Source organism: Pangasianodon hypophthalmus, chromosome 8, assembly GCF_027358585.1.
Source record: "Pangasianodon hypophthalmus isolate fPanHyp1 chromosome 8, fPanHyp1.pri, whole genome shotgun sequence".
Taxonomy (NCBI): Eukaryota; Metazoa; Chordata; class Actinopteri; order Siluriformes; family Pangasiidae; genus Pangasianodon; species Pangasianodon hypophthalmus.
In genome coordinates, this window is record NC_069717.1 from 7,749,626 (window position 1) to 7,764,748 (window position 15,123).

Sequence of the window (15,123 nt, forward strand, 5' to 3'; positions counted from 1 at the left end):
TGGTGGAACAATGAAAAAAAAAAAATGTTATCTGAGTGCTCTTCTTTGAAAGAGTGATGATACACAGAGATGGTAGCTCTATTAGGGTGTAGACAGAAATAGCGTTTTATAATGAATGTACAGTTATTGGCATAGGTATTTGTCCAACTGCATAAAGTAGTCCTTACCCTCTACTTTTTAAAGGTCATATATCTCAAGGAATAAAACATGTCATACTTTTTCCCACTTATAGTTACATTTAATGTTGTGGAATGATAGTTTGTTGCTGTTACCACTTATAGCAGCTATAATCAGTCGTTCAGCCTCAGCCTTTCTGTTTTTCTCCCTCTTGAAGGTAGTAAGCCAAAACAGTAATAAGCATTCAGTTTATTACTGCCCTGAGGACTTTCCTGTGTCTGAACCTCTGGTACAAAGCGCTGGACACTGGAGACTCGTTTCAAAAATGCTAAATATACGTCTCTTCACAAAAAGCTTCACTGTATCAACAGCTTTTTTTTGTTAAATAACAAAACGTATTTAAATTTTTTATTATTACTTAGATTATGTAATGCATCTGCCATGCAAGTCCCTGTGAATAAGCTTTTACAATAGACATGATAATGCATTAGAACACAAATAATAAAAACTTGTGATTTATATGCTTTATATTGTCAAAGCTGCTGTTATAGGAAATGAATCAACAGTGCTGTGGAATAAATAACATTAATACAAATTTGTCTATAATTTATTTTACCTATGAAGGTAATGTGTTAATGCACTATATGTATACATTTAGGGCCAATTTAATGCATCAAATCCATCGTAGTCTTGGATTTAATATCATGTCCTCAGTGACTTTCTGAAAGATGGCACACTGAATCCTTTGTGGTATATAAATTATGTATACTCTTATAATAACATGCTGATGTTTATACATTATATCATGGTGGTACCATGAATTCCACCTATTTGCCATTTATTAATGAGATGAATTTACAGACATATACAAGTAAAAACTAATTATTGGTAACAGATTGATTTAAAAAGGTGTTAGTTTCTAGATTTATCACATATTTCTCGCCACATTCAGGATTGTCCATGTATCAGATGGATTCAGGTTCAGAAATGAGTGGACTTATCAGACTGTGGAAAAAGAGGAGAGAACACAGATGTTACTCATATGTGCATACTTTTGCTGTCACTTTTTTTCCTCCACTTCTGGTCCATCATAACAGCTGCTGCTTTAGAGACACAGTGCCTAAACATTTAGGTGTTTCACATTGGGTTCAATCGTTCCTCACTCTTTTAACCACATGCTAGTTTCACTGCAGTTAATAATTCATCTTAGTTTTTGAATAATATGCTTTAAGATGAATAATCGAATAAATATGCCCTGGGTTTCTGGGACAAATCAAATTAAAATGCATTTCCGTACAGAAACCACAGCTAACACATTTTTAAAGGACAGGCATTTCCTTGCCATTCCAGTCCACAGTTTAATCAAAAATCCATTTTTTATAAATACACAAAATAAAAAGTGCCCTTCATACACTCACCCTGGTTAGTTTTCCTGGTTAGTGTTTTATAGACTGTATATACAGTATAGTATATACTATACAGCCACTGATGAAGCTTCTTATACTGTGCAGTAGTTTGCATGGCTTACATTTGTATGCTGAAACATAATAGGCTGCTATATTAAATGATGTCATAACACTTTTCCCCCCCAATATACCCACATCAAAAAAGTACTCAAATTAATTTCCCTGTAACTTTTCAATGATAAAAACACATTCCACGGTTGTTGAATTTAGAGTAACTTGAACATCAGTCCAATAAATAGTGTGGACATATTCACTGCATTAAATCTGGAACATGTACGCTCTAATTGTATTGATTTTTTTTTAAAAAAAACATGTGTTTTCTTGGCATTGGCCTGTGCAGGCGTATAATTGCTCTGGTACAGGAACAGTGATAATGGATCTAATATGTGTGTGCATGTGTGTGGTCGTATGTGGTGTGTGCAATCATCACAAGGCTTATTTAAATGCTACCATGGAAAGCCGGCAGTAATGTAGCATTTACACATTGCCAGTGCTCTAATTAAGTGCAATCTGAGTGTGTGTGCAAGGATGTTGTAAGTGTAGCTGTCAAAGCATTTCCCCATGCAAAACCGGCTAAACGTGGCATTTCCTCATTACCATGACTCTAATTAGAGGGTGTGTGTTGATGTCTGACCTCCTGTGTGTTTCTCCTTGGCAGTGAAGAACAGCATCATGCACAGTGGAAAAGAGAATCGTTTTAGTGACTTTGTCATTAAAGAAATCCCCCTTCTCCAAATGGTCAATAACACATCCTGAGAGAGAGAGAGAGAGAGAGAGAGAGAGAGAGACAGAGAGATTGATATGGAGAAGTTGCTGTAATGTGGTATTAGCTTTTCCTCCAGAGTCAGCAGGTGTAGAACACTCAGTGCTTTTACATGCTTTCACACACTTCACCTCAACCAGACTAGACTGTTAAATCTACTGTCAACCCCCAGAAATATTGGCACCCTTTATAAAAGCAAGCAAAAATTAATACAAAAAATAGATAACACAAAAAATTAGTGATGTTTTGAGCATAAAAGTATGGCTCTTGATACTCTTTGATAATTTGAGTTGGATTAAAATATATGTATCATTTTTCAAAAATAAAAAGTGCTAATTTTTTTTGCAGAAACCTGGGCCCAAAATGATCTCTATTTCATAGTTTGTATTTGGTGGTGTCCATGCATGAGCCTCTTCCTGTAATGTCTCATAAGGTTTGAGATAATAAGTTAGGACAATTTATATAAGTTTGCCTTGTTCCTATGAAACTACTTAGAGGCAAGATAAGCACTTTCTCTACGTGCTTAAGTGGAAATGTTGAACTATTGTGTATAAGGTTTTTATTTTTTTTGTTCTTGTCCATTTTCTTGAATTCGTAATTCGTAATTAATTCATTGTAATAGTAATAGTAAAGTGAGAATCTCAGACTGGATCTCTTAAAGTATCTCTTACTGGGTATCGAAGATTAGAGCATGTATAGGAGAACAGAAAACACAGCCTTAGGAACAATCCAATCAATGACAAGTTGCTGATATCATTCCAGGTTTGTCCCTTAAGGGTGTGGCCTATCCAGCTTTTTATTTTTTAAGTTCTGATAAGAAAAGGTAGTATCCAAAATATAGTACTGTAACATTTCTACATCATGCTATATTTGTTTAAACTGTAGTTTAGTATTATATTAAAACCCAAAATGAGATGCAACCACTGTCATAATTATATTTCTTCCCTGTTTGTACACCAAACATTACTGAATGGGAATGAAACACAGGGAGGAACTAAAATGGTGAGAGTAGAGAACTTGGAGGACATTGTGCCATAAGAGTGGTCCAAAGTATTGACTAGAGTCGGTCATTTGGATGTTTGTCTCATTACTGTATCATAAATATTTGCATAATATTAAAAAAAAAAACTCAATTCAAAAATTGCTGAAATTGATGCTATATGTAACAAACATACAATATAAAATAAATGACTGGCCATCACTTTGTCAATGTCTTGTTTGAATTCAATGTCTCAGACATACACACACACACACACACACACACACACACACAGACACACACACAGTTTAGTGCAGATTACTCACGCTGACAGCCTGATAAGAACACTTTAATTCCAGCATCCCCAAATTGCTTTTGGATCTAAAAAAGAGAGATGATAGATTATTGTGCATTAAATTATCTATGATTTGTTCGTATCACCATTTCTAAACACTAATATAGTTGGGAGCCTGGATATTATGTTTCTTACACTGCGTAACGTTTTCACTCCCACTGTATCGAGGAAGTTCACTGGACTCAGATCGAGGATGATGGCCTTAGGTATAGTGGGGTCAGGGCTCTGGTCGTGCTCTGGGCTCATAACTACTGCAACTGCATATTTTTCTTCCTTGTCTGACATTTCTGGAGCCTCCCCCTGGACAGAGCAGAGAATTCAGACTCACAGACATACACATGCAACTTCAACACACAGGACCGTGGTTTATAGTCTTACCTTTGCTTGTGTTGTCTCTTTCCTCTCTCCTCTGAGTCCTTTTGCCTCTAACTTCTTCTTTAGTGAGAGGAGTTTAGGCTCATCTACCCCACTCTACACACACAGACACCATATTCAATTTTGCGTGATTTAAAGTGCTAAAAAATTAAATCGCAATATAAATAAATATACAGAATATAAAAAAACATGGAAAGTTCGTACAGCTTTGTGCAATACTTCACATTCAAACACTTTATACTGTTCTTATACCTGACATTATATAAATTTATATTAACATTACAGTATATTGAACATGCCCTGTTTTTATATATATATATATATATATGGCTGTGGGGATTTGTGTTCATTCAGCCACAAGAGCATTAGTGAAGTCAGACACTGATGTTGAGTGAGGAGGCCTGCTAAATTGCTTTTTTATACAAGTTTTTATATTAGAGGTTCTAAAAACAGAGTTAGAAAAGCCAGCGAGAGAGAGAGAGAGAGATAAAGTGTGTGTGTGTGTTTTGATGATATCACATTTTAAGCTGGTAAATTATATGTATATTACATGTATACAGTATATGCCATTATAAAGTAAAAATACTTATCTACAGTGCAATTCATTTCCTTTGTTCTCACTCACTTCCTGTTCATGAACTATTTAAAGTATATGGTCACGTACACCTCAAGCGAAGCCATGGCACTTGTTTACATAAATTCTAAGCTATTATTCCTGTGTTTGCATTATTGAGTTTTGCTCTTTGGATTTGCACCTTGACCTCAGAAAGCACTGTGATTTATGTGTATTAACTCTTTTACTTTTTACCCTGTTTTGGAATGTGGTTATTCCTGTTAAAAAATCTTATGAATGTGTAATCTGTAATAATGAATCTGTAGCTGCTTCATGTCAGAAAGTACGTGGTGGTGCATCACAGCTCAAGTTAATAATTATTTTTGTCATGTTCTATCCCTTAATTAAGGTATTAATATTACCTTAATCAAGTTACCTTAAGTACGTATTAATTACCTTAAGTAGGTATTAATATTCCATAGCTGGACTGTATATGGGTGTATAAGCGTGTGAGATCACCTTTTCAAGGAGATGGTCCATATATATCTCCGCATTTGCAAAGTATAGTGTAGCAGAGCACCGGAAAATCACAAGACCTGGAATCTGTATAAGCTGCAACACAGACACACACATGCACGCACACACACACACACACACACACACACACACACACACACAAGCACACACAAACAAATGGGGTGATGTGCAGAGAGCATTACACTGTGCATATTTCACTAAAACAGGAAAATGCACTGAAAGAAAAGTAAACTCCTTTAACCTTGTACAGACTATTATGTTTTACTGTATATTCATATTTAATGTTCAATTATTAGAATTGGCATATGTTGTATAAATATTCAAATTGAATATGTTTAAATTGAGTTTATATGAGGAGGGAGATCCCTGAGATTGAACATCAACATATTACAAGACGGTCAGAAAATGGCAGGGGGTTGATTAAATGTGGGGGAAAAAAGTAACCACTTTCCTCCACTATACTCTGCTAAATTTAAGGTACTTAATTTCAAAGCTCTTGGACACTTATTGAAACTATATCACTAACTAGTGTTGTTTTGGAGCAATGCTCCTGGAAGTGTGCTAAATATCTCCTTTCTGTACCTGGTTATAGTCCTCTATGGGTTTGTAGATGTCAGTGCCAGGAATCCGACCAAGGAGAGAATACCTCGATCTGAAACAGAGAGAATGAAATATGTTAATGTTATGGTTTGGTTTAAGGTTTAACTGATGTGGAGATTATTCTGAAGATTCGCACTCACAGCTGTGTCCTTAATATAACGGTGAGCATGGAGAAGATGATGGACGCAGCCAAACCCACATCAGGATTTAACAGAATAGTGAGAATGAATGTCATCACCCAAACTAGCTGTAGATAGACAGCACAGTAAACAAGGTGGTATTTGTAGAGTTTCTGTCCACATGCTGAAAAGTAATAGAATTCTATATAGGTTGCTCATTTCCTGCTGCCTTGGCTAATCTCATCTGGATACAAAACAGTCTTGCACTTCCTAAGACCTGCTGCTATAATCATAAACCCTGTCCTGCGCACATCCCAAGGAATTAATCACAATACACAGTGAACATCCTTTCAACATATTACATAAGCACTGTTTTCCTTGACTCTTCTTGACCTTTATACTGTAATGATTTAGAATCTCACTATCTGCTGTCACCCAGAAGAGGACAGGTTCCGTATGGGTCTCTCCCTTTGAGTTTCTCTCAAGTTTTCTTCCTCGTGTCTTCTCAGGGATCAAGATCTAGTTTTTTTAAGCTGATTTGTTAAATGAAATGAAGTTAATGACAAAACATTTATCTCTTTCTCTCACCGTGTCCACTCGGTCTTTCCTCCAGAGTGATGGAATTTCTCCAAACTGCCTCAACAAGGTATGCACGTTCATATAAACAACAGCAGATAATACCGCCTAGACACACACACACACATTAAAAGTGTATCATACTTGCAACAGAACAATTAAATGACAATGTTTATTTTTGTTACACTTTAGGACATAATTTTATGTATGTATTGTATGTATGTAACTACCTATATGTTAGGGTTAGAATCTAAATCTAACCCTAAACTTAAACTCACTAAACACAAAGAAATGGTTTTACAGCACATAGCTTTCTTTATTAAAAGCACTTTACATTGTCAGGGGTATCTTGCTGGAAAAGGTACACTATATGGACAAAAGTATTGGGACACCTGACCATTACACTCATATGTGCTTGTTGAACATCCCATTCCAGATGTAGTTCCCCTTATATGTTATAATAACTTCCACTCTTCTGGAATGGCTTTTCACTAGATTTTGGAGCGTGGCTGTGGGGATTTATGTTCATTCAGCCACAAGAGCATTAGTGAAGTCAGACACTGATGTTGAGCGAGGAGGCCTGGGGTGCAGTCTGCATTCCTGCTCATCCCAAAGGTGTTCAGTGGGATTGAGGTCAGGGTTCTGTGCAGGCCACTCCATTTCTTCCACTCTAAGCTTGGCAAACCATGTCTTCATGGACCTCACTTTGTGCACAGGGGGACTGTCATGCTGAAACGGATTTGGACTAGACCCCTTAGTTCCAGTGACAGTAAATTGTAATGCTACAGCATACAACGACATCCCATACAATTGTGTGCTTCAAACTTTGTGGCAACAGTTTGGGGAACGCCCACATATGGGTGCGATGGTCAGGTGTCCACAAACTTTTGACCATATAGTGTATGTTACACACACACACACACACACACACAGATACTTCATCTTTTTACTGGCTCACATTCTGGGTACCTTTGGCAGGTCTTCAAAAAGTTTTCCGATCTTTAACATGAACACAAGAACCACTAAAGCTGAGATAGCACCTGCAACCTGGATGAATTGAGAGAGAGAGAGAGAGAGAGAGAGGGACGTATCACTTCTGCAGTTGTCTTGATCATTCACAGGGTAGCCAGTGAGTCTCAAGTTATCCGCTCTTGCAACAAACTCCCAGAATTCACCACAACCAAACACTTTCATACTGATGTGACTGTGAGTGATATCCTCGATGCCTACAATGTCTAAAAATATATATATATAAAAAAACTCTCTGGATACAGATGGGCAAGACAAGAAATGGTCTTTGCCACTACTTTTTTTTTGCTGCTTTTTTCTTGTTTTTTTTATACTATCCTTCTTAACTCTATACTGTGTAATAATTCATGCAGTATTCTCACCTGAGTCTTTCCTCCAGTGCTAATCTGCACCATACTGCGAGATATGGCACAGCTGACGGCAAAGCACTGGAAAATCCCACCGATTAAGTTGCACAACCCCAAAGCTAATAGTTCCTATAGCAGGAAAAAACATTAATAATTACATAGTGACATTTAACAGACATTAAAGGTATGTCACAGAAGTCAGTGATTTTATTCAGGTAATTTATTTATGCCTCTCTCTTGCCTGATTTCTGTCAATTTTGTAGCCAAATCTGAAAGAAAAGAGTCGGCCAAGGGAGATAACGATCGCGTAACCAACAACAGCCATCGCAAACGCATCACCAACCACAGATCCCATTCTAGAGAATTCAGGCATTGCTGGGGCCCTCAGACTTAACACCCAGAAGGAGAGATAGGAAAGGATGAGAAATACTTTCAATCATTCTTTTACTGTTATTTATTCATATGACTATCAACATTTATCACCACAGGGTCTTTACACTTTCAGTGTTTTTGGAAATTTTTATACAATGCAATGAGAGAGAGAGGGAGAGAGAGAGAGAGAGAAATAAAGACTCACCCTGATGGCATTGGGCCTACAACATGCACATTGTACTTCGTCTTGAAATCAAAGTGCCATGACACTATAGTTCCTATAATAAGCTACACACACACACACACACACACACACACACAAACACACACATACACATACGCAGAGGCTTTAAATCGAATAAAAAGGCATTTATCTATTTATTTTATTGCTAGAACATTAAAGTTTAACTGATTTGAAACTAATATTTTCAATATTAATCATAAATATGTATACATAATTTATTAAACTGAAGTGAGCGCCAGGCCCAGATTAAGACCACACAGGCCTAAACCTCAACCCCTCTTGGTACCAAATGTCATTCAAAATGCTGCACACATGCACAGGCATTATGTAAACATATAGGCTACAGAACATATGCACAGATACTTCCTGTAAACAGAAGTAAAGTGGAAAACCTGCAAAAAATTTACAGTGGTGTGTGGGGGACGGATGTGTATATACAGTACACTGTAGTTAGCTCATTTACTGTACCTGGAGAAGGAACAGCTGCAGTTTGCAGTCTGTAGCAGGAGCTTTTCAGAGTGTGGACTACAGACGTTTGATCTGTCCATACTAATCTAGAGGTTATAACCTCTAGTTCTAGGCGTCTATGGCCAGTGGATTTCGAGTAATCAGATTCTTTTAAATGCTGGCTACAGATGTACATGCTGCCTCTTAAAACCTTGAAATGCTTACTTTATCTTGACAAATAGCACAGCTATTTCTTTCTCACAAGCACATCAGTGGAAAATTAGTGAAAGCTCATGTCCTGGTGTTGGCTTGAATTATTTGTGATTACAAGCTGTACTTGCTGCCATTGTTCACTATTCCACTGGAAGTTTTGAGACACTATTAATTACGCTTCAGCATTTGTAACACATTGTGAAAAAAGGTTTATTAAGCACAAATATGAATTCAGAACAACTCTGTTTACAGCACACACAGCACACGCATTGGTGCATTTAGAGCAGTTGGCCCTAGGACTTCACTAATTATAATCTAAGTCTAGTGAGCACATAGCAGGAAGTACAGAGCAAGTGGTGCCCAAGACTGAGTGGAAATATTTGAATATAGATCATAAGAGTAAATGTATCATCATACAAGATAAATGAATAACCGAAATGAACTAAGATAACACTCTTAAGCACAAAAAATAGGTGTGTGCTTGTGTATGTATGATTTAATAAAAAATTTGTTCGGTGGTGTTAAAGGGTTCCATATTAAGAATTACAGATGCACCAATCTGATACTGAGTATTGATATCAGGGTTGAAGTTTGGCTGAAATGCTGCATTGGTGTCCGATCAGATTTTACATATTTTATATCTTCTTTTGTTGACATTTTATGAAGTGAATGAGTGTGGTAATCAGTGACACAACACTGATCATGTTCGTGAACACAGGACAAATTATCTGTGACATTTAAAAAACTGTTTGCAGAGACCATGCTTGATTATCATGAGGACATCAGTATCAATTCAGTACTAGGTACTGGACAATGCTCAGAACTCTGATATTGGTATTGTTTTATAGAATTACATTATATTAAGTAATTAATGAATCCACTCAATCAGCAACTACTTTATTCTGGTCAGTCGTGGTGGATCTGGAGTCTGTGCTGTGAACACTGGCCATGAAGGGTCAATACAGCCTGAATGGGATGCCAGTCCATTGCAGGGCCCCATGCACACACATTCACACTGAGGGGAAATTTAGAGTCACCAATCTACCTACAAGCATGATTTTAGGAGGTGGGAAGAAAACCAATGACCCCAGAGGAAACCCATGTGGACAGACAGTATAACGTGAGCTCAGGATCGAACCGGAGACACTGGAGCTGTAACGTGGCGATATTACCCACTAATATTATAATTGACTGTGAGAGTGAATATGTTTGGGAGATGCACATGTGTGAAGGCACTCACAGCAAAAAACTGAACAGGTACAGGAATAGGAAGTCTGCTTGCCAGACAGGCATTCACTTCCCTAGCAACGACCAGACCCGAGATGGCTACGAGGCTCACAACCAGAGTCGTGACATTTGTCTCACCCAACAAAGAAAACACATCCAACACCGTCTGAGGAGAGACAGACAGTAAGAGAGACAAAAAGAAGCAGGAATCAATAAGAAATCATCTTATGGATTATTTTATATTAAAGGAATTATGTTAAAGTTATGTGAAAGGATCAGTTTGTCATTTTAAATCTGCTGTCATTGAACTGAATTGCAATTTGCCTGAAACATTGACGACCCTTTGCTTTACCCCCGTGATGCTGAATTCAAAGCTTTTAACAGATCAAAGTTTACATTAATCACCCACTCTGGGTGAGCATGTCTAAATGTGTGTGTGTGTGTGTGTGTGTGTGTGTGTGCTGATACGCACATATATAAGAGAGAGGGGTCCAGTGTAGTGTTTAGGGTGGATCCCAAATGTGTGTCTGAACTGGGCTACAACGGCATGAATGGCTGTTCCTGTAGTGTAGCCACTAACCAGCGGCTCAGAAAGATACGTCACAACAAACCCAAAATTCACCAGACCTAAAAGCAACTACACACACACACACACACACACACACACACACACACACACACACACAGAGTGTTAACAGCTAAAATACATAATGAGTTAGTAACTGGTGTGGAACACAGAGAGATCTTGAGAACTCTCATATTTACTTTCAATAGGAAATATATTTATACTAGGGTTAATAAATAGGATTATTCTAAATTTTTGTGCTAGCATCTGTGAAACATTAACTAACTTGAGCATCAACATTCTGCAACATTAGTGATATAGCCTAAAGCTTATTTCACTGCTATCCAATGAAATAATGAAATATTGATATATAATAATGAAAGAGAACATTTTTTCTTCTTGTTGAATATTTAGCTATTTAAGTAAACACAATGCTAGCTACAATTGCTGAGGACAGGAAAACTAGCTAATATAAACAGTATATAATATTCATAAGGTCCTTATTCACAATCCCATACAATTTAAATTTGAAATACCAATTATCTATTATCTATTTTGACTGCCCCAAAATTTAAAGAAAATGTTGCTATTTGACAGATATAAGCCAATGTTCCATTGGTTTGGCTAATAATAGGATCACCAAATTAGGCTAGTTTTAAAATACTCCGCAGCCTCCAAGATCTCGTTTTAAAGCAAATAATCAGAATTAAATCTCATACATTTCCAAAAACAAAGGCAAAGTTAATTGCATACAGTGTGTTTATGATTGCTGTTAAAAGATATTGCAAAGATTGAGAGAGGGGATTATAAAAAAAGTGATAAAAAGAGTGATATTTTAAAAAGTGTCACCATGGTCAAAATCACAACTCACCATTATCAAATTATATTTATTATTAAGTTATTATATTTATTAGCTGTTTATAGTTATTACTGTTTGACTGGTTTGCTCGAAGTCAATGGGTTTAATCTAAACCACACTAACCCACAAACATGTAGCCTGTCATGTCATGTAGCATATCAACCTAAATCTAATGACCCATTTAATAATAAATGTATTCTGAGTGGAAATTTCAGTAATAAAAAGATCTATGACTTAAATAAGTAGCCAAAATATTTACTGTGCACATACACACACAGATAGGACAAACCTGAATAATGCCAGCTAGAAAGGTAACAGCTGCAGCAATCTTGACCCTCTCGTTGTCACGGGCCACAGTGTCTACAATACTGACGTTGGAGACGTTGCTCAAGATCATGAAATTTGAATCTGGAGCAATGCGTGCTGTCACACCACCGATCATCACACTTATCACTGCGTACGTACCTATGACAAAGATTGTTTATGATTTATACCGTAAAGTAATGGAGGTAATGGAGCAGTGGCAAGGGGCAGTAGCAGTAATAGCCTATGTTACCAAAATAAATCACAAACAAATGATATTTTCAATACAAAACTTTCTATACAAAAGCCACAGCTAAAGTAATTGTGTTAATAAAGAACACAAAATTTGTTAATTTGTCTTGATTTGGCATCTGTCTCTAATGTCTCACTACATTCCCCTTGCATACCCACACATTTCCAGGGATGGTAGCTTGTGTAAGAGCTGGTGAAAGTTCAATAGCGAGCAGTTGTGAGCATTCACAATGTTAGATATCAAATAATGCAACTGTTGTTTTTGTTTCATTATTATCATTTACATATGTAGTTATTTTGTCACAGATATATTTAGTAGCTTACTAAACAGTTAATCCAACTGTTATAACTACATATAAAAATGGACATTAGTCATTTTCAAACCTCCACCCAACATCTGAACAGGATGATGTCTGCTTCTAGATTTGATAGGACCTTAGTAATTTAATCTTATCTTCAGTAACAAGCAAAATTGTTACAGCCCTTGTGTAACAATGCAGTGTTTATTGTGAACAAATTTGGACAACACAGTGCAGGCCACCAGTCTACCAGTGTGGTTGCCACTATCAGATCAATGAGGTACTTAAGATACTTCTTCACTGCACAGTACATGATAACAGTATAAAGTTACATTATGTCCTATTAGCCTTCCACAGCCAACCCACTTATGATTTATACCAAACAGTCTGTCTTCCTCGGCTCTGTTGTTTGTGTGTGTGTGTGTGTGTGTGTGCACTTACCTGATGAAATATGCCTTGAAGTCCCAAAGATGAAGTAGATGAACATTGGGTAGAAACATGAGTAGAGGCCAAACACAGGTGGGACAGCAGCTAGCATTGCATATGCCAGACCTGTTCACACACACACACACACACACACCCACACGCCTGTGTTATCTGAATGTGATTAGTTGCCATAAAGAAATAGTTTACCATAAATGTAATCAATCAACCAAAATGTTTGCTATTCAGTGATTTCTTCTTTAGTTAGACTGGAGCTACAATGCTAATGTAGATCATACTGTACATCTTTCTCACCTAAAATCTTTCCATAAACACATGCATAAATCTTTATATACTTGCCTTAAACAACACTGTCATGCTGTGGGAACAATGTTACACAATGTATGATCATAAATTATACTGGTGGTCTAAAGTGGCTACCCCCATAATGTTGCACTGTGAACCTAACAGTGAATTTTTGCTCATTTCTATACAAACCACATTGTGAAGTCTCTGTGACATTACTTAAGAAGTATTTCGAAGCAGATAAATATGAAAAACGCTTTGGGTGTAGTTGTTAGCAACATGAGATTACGTTGTAGCTCCATAGTAAAACCAAACAATAAAATATCAGATTTTTAAAAATAGAAAATTGTGTAATTTAAATTATTTCTACTTAACTTATTCCTACTTATTCCTTTAAATTAATTTATGTCTTAGATGCACAGTGAAGAAGTGTCAGTAACTCAGACGTGTATGCGTGTGTATGTAACCTTGTGGCAGGTGCAGGACGCCCATGCTGATTCCTGAGACGACGTCTCCTACAGCGTTTTGTTTGAGGGGGTAATCTGGCAGCCATGACAGCAGGGGAATACACGACAGAATATACCTCTTCACATGAGAACGAGAACACCTGGCACAGAGACTGAAGTGAGACTTAAGTGGGATGATTTTCATTCCCATACACACATTAAGCCACATATTAGGTGGGATTCAAGAAGGACAGTTTTTAATTCAAGACTATGATGCATTCGATGCTTTAAACTGATTTATCCAAATGTGTTCATCATTTCTGTATTAATAAAATATAGTGCATTTATTGCACTTATTGAAATAAAGTAAAAACAAAAATAAAGTAAAAACAAAAATTTTGTTAATGCCATCTATACCACTGTGTTATTGAATACTTGAATCTTTCACTACCTGGTATGGCAACTGCTCCACCCAAGACTTCAACACCTTCAAATGCTTCAAATCCAGAATGCCTCTGCTGCCACATGGCCTACACTGAAAGGCTCAGGAGGTGCTTTTACCCTTTCAGTCATTTTAGTGCACCTACACATTAGACTGTAAGCCCGCTACCTGCTACCTGCACACATCCACTATATGGGCAAAGTATGGGGATATGTGGCCATAACACTCATATGAAGGTCTTCTCCAAACTGTTGCCACAAAATTGGAAACACACAATTGTCTTGAATGTCTTTGTATACTGCAGCATTACGATTTCCTAAATTTAATTGAACACCACTACAGTTTGCACATTGCAGGTTATTCAACTCCTTACTCTCCTTCACTATAAAATTTCTCTATTTTCTTATACTCAATTTTAACATTCTTCATTGCATTTTCTTTCTTTATGATTCTTATATATATTTTATTATATTCTATTATTCTTATTACACTCTATGCTTACTTGCACAGACTCAGTGTCAACCGCATTTCACTATGTGTAGTACCCTGTATAACTGTGTACATGACAATTCAAATCTTTGAATCCTTGAATGGTCAGAAGGTTATGAGTAATTTTATATTACAGCCTCTCTGACAAGTCATTCACAGGGACTATTGCAGACATCCAGATAAATAGATTTTAATGTATGTAATTGTTGATATGGTGAGGTTTTCTGCAAGGAGGCATTTATTTAACATTTTTGGAAGGAATCTTCAGTGTCTGCACTTTGTAACAGTGGGAAGGTCTTCAGGACTGAGAGCTTCATAGTTTCTCACTAATAGTTAATAGTTAATATAATAGTTTTTTTTTTTTTTTTTTTTTTTTTTAAATCTTTTAAGTTATTATTTTATCATCTCCTGCCATTTATT

General features: G+C 36.7%; 1 protein-coding gene across 1 annotated transcript; it reads right to left on the reverse strand.

The window, feature by feature from the left end:
• Positions 1 to 1,893: 1,893 nt before the first annotated feature.
• LOC113538912 (solute carrier family 26 member 6-like) lies at positions 1,894 to 14,096 on the reverse strand. The gene is made up of 17 exons (XM_053235897.1): positions 13,794 to 14,096; positions 13,039 to 13,149; positions 12,033 to 12,208; positions 10,792 to 10,956; positions 10,333 to 10,485; positions 8,394 to 8,476; positions 8,058 to 8,205; positions 7,832 to 7,945; positions 7,410 to 7,487; positions 6,453 to 6,548; positions 5,886 to 5,992; positions 5,728 to 5,797; positions 5,128 to 5,220; positions 4,059 to 4,151; positions 3,816 to 3,980; positions 3,652 to 3,706; positions 1,894 to 2,335 (listed from the first exon to the last, which is right to left on the reverse strand). The coding sequence occupies exons 1-17, from the start codon at positions 13,999 to 14,001 to the stop codon at positions 2,157 to 2,159; spliced, it is 2,094 nt and encodes a 697-aa protein (XP_053091872.1). The 5' UTR covers positions 14,002 to 14,096; the 3' UTR covers positions 1,894 to 2,156.
• Positions 14,097 to 15,123: the final 1,027 nt, after the last annotated feature.

Excerpts from the sequence above, each read along its gene's own strand:
- LOC113538912 (XM_053235897.1), bottom strand. The coding sequence starts at position 14,001 with ATGTGGCTTAATGTGTGTATGGGAATGAAAATCATCCCACTTAAGTCT. Across the intron at positions 13,150-13,793 it reads CGTCCTGCACCTGCCACAAG|GTCTGGCATATGCAATGCTA; the intron begins GTTACATACACA and ends GTGTGTGAACAG. Across the intron at positions 4,152-5,127 it reads TGGACCATCTCCTTGAAAAG|AGTGGGGTAGATGAGCCTAA; the intron begins GTGATCTCACAC and ends CTGTGTGTGTAG.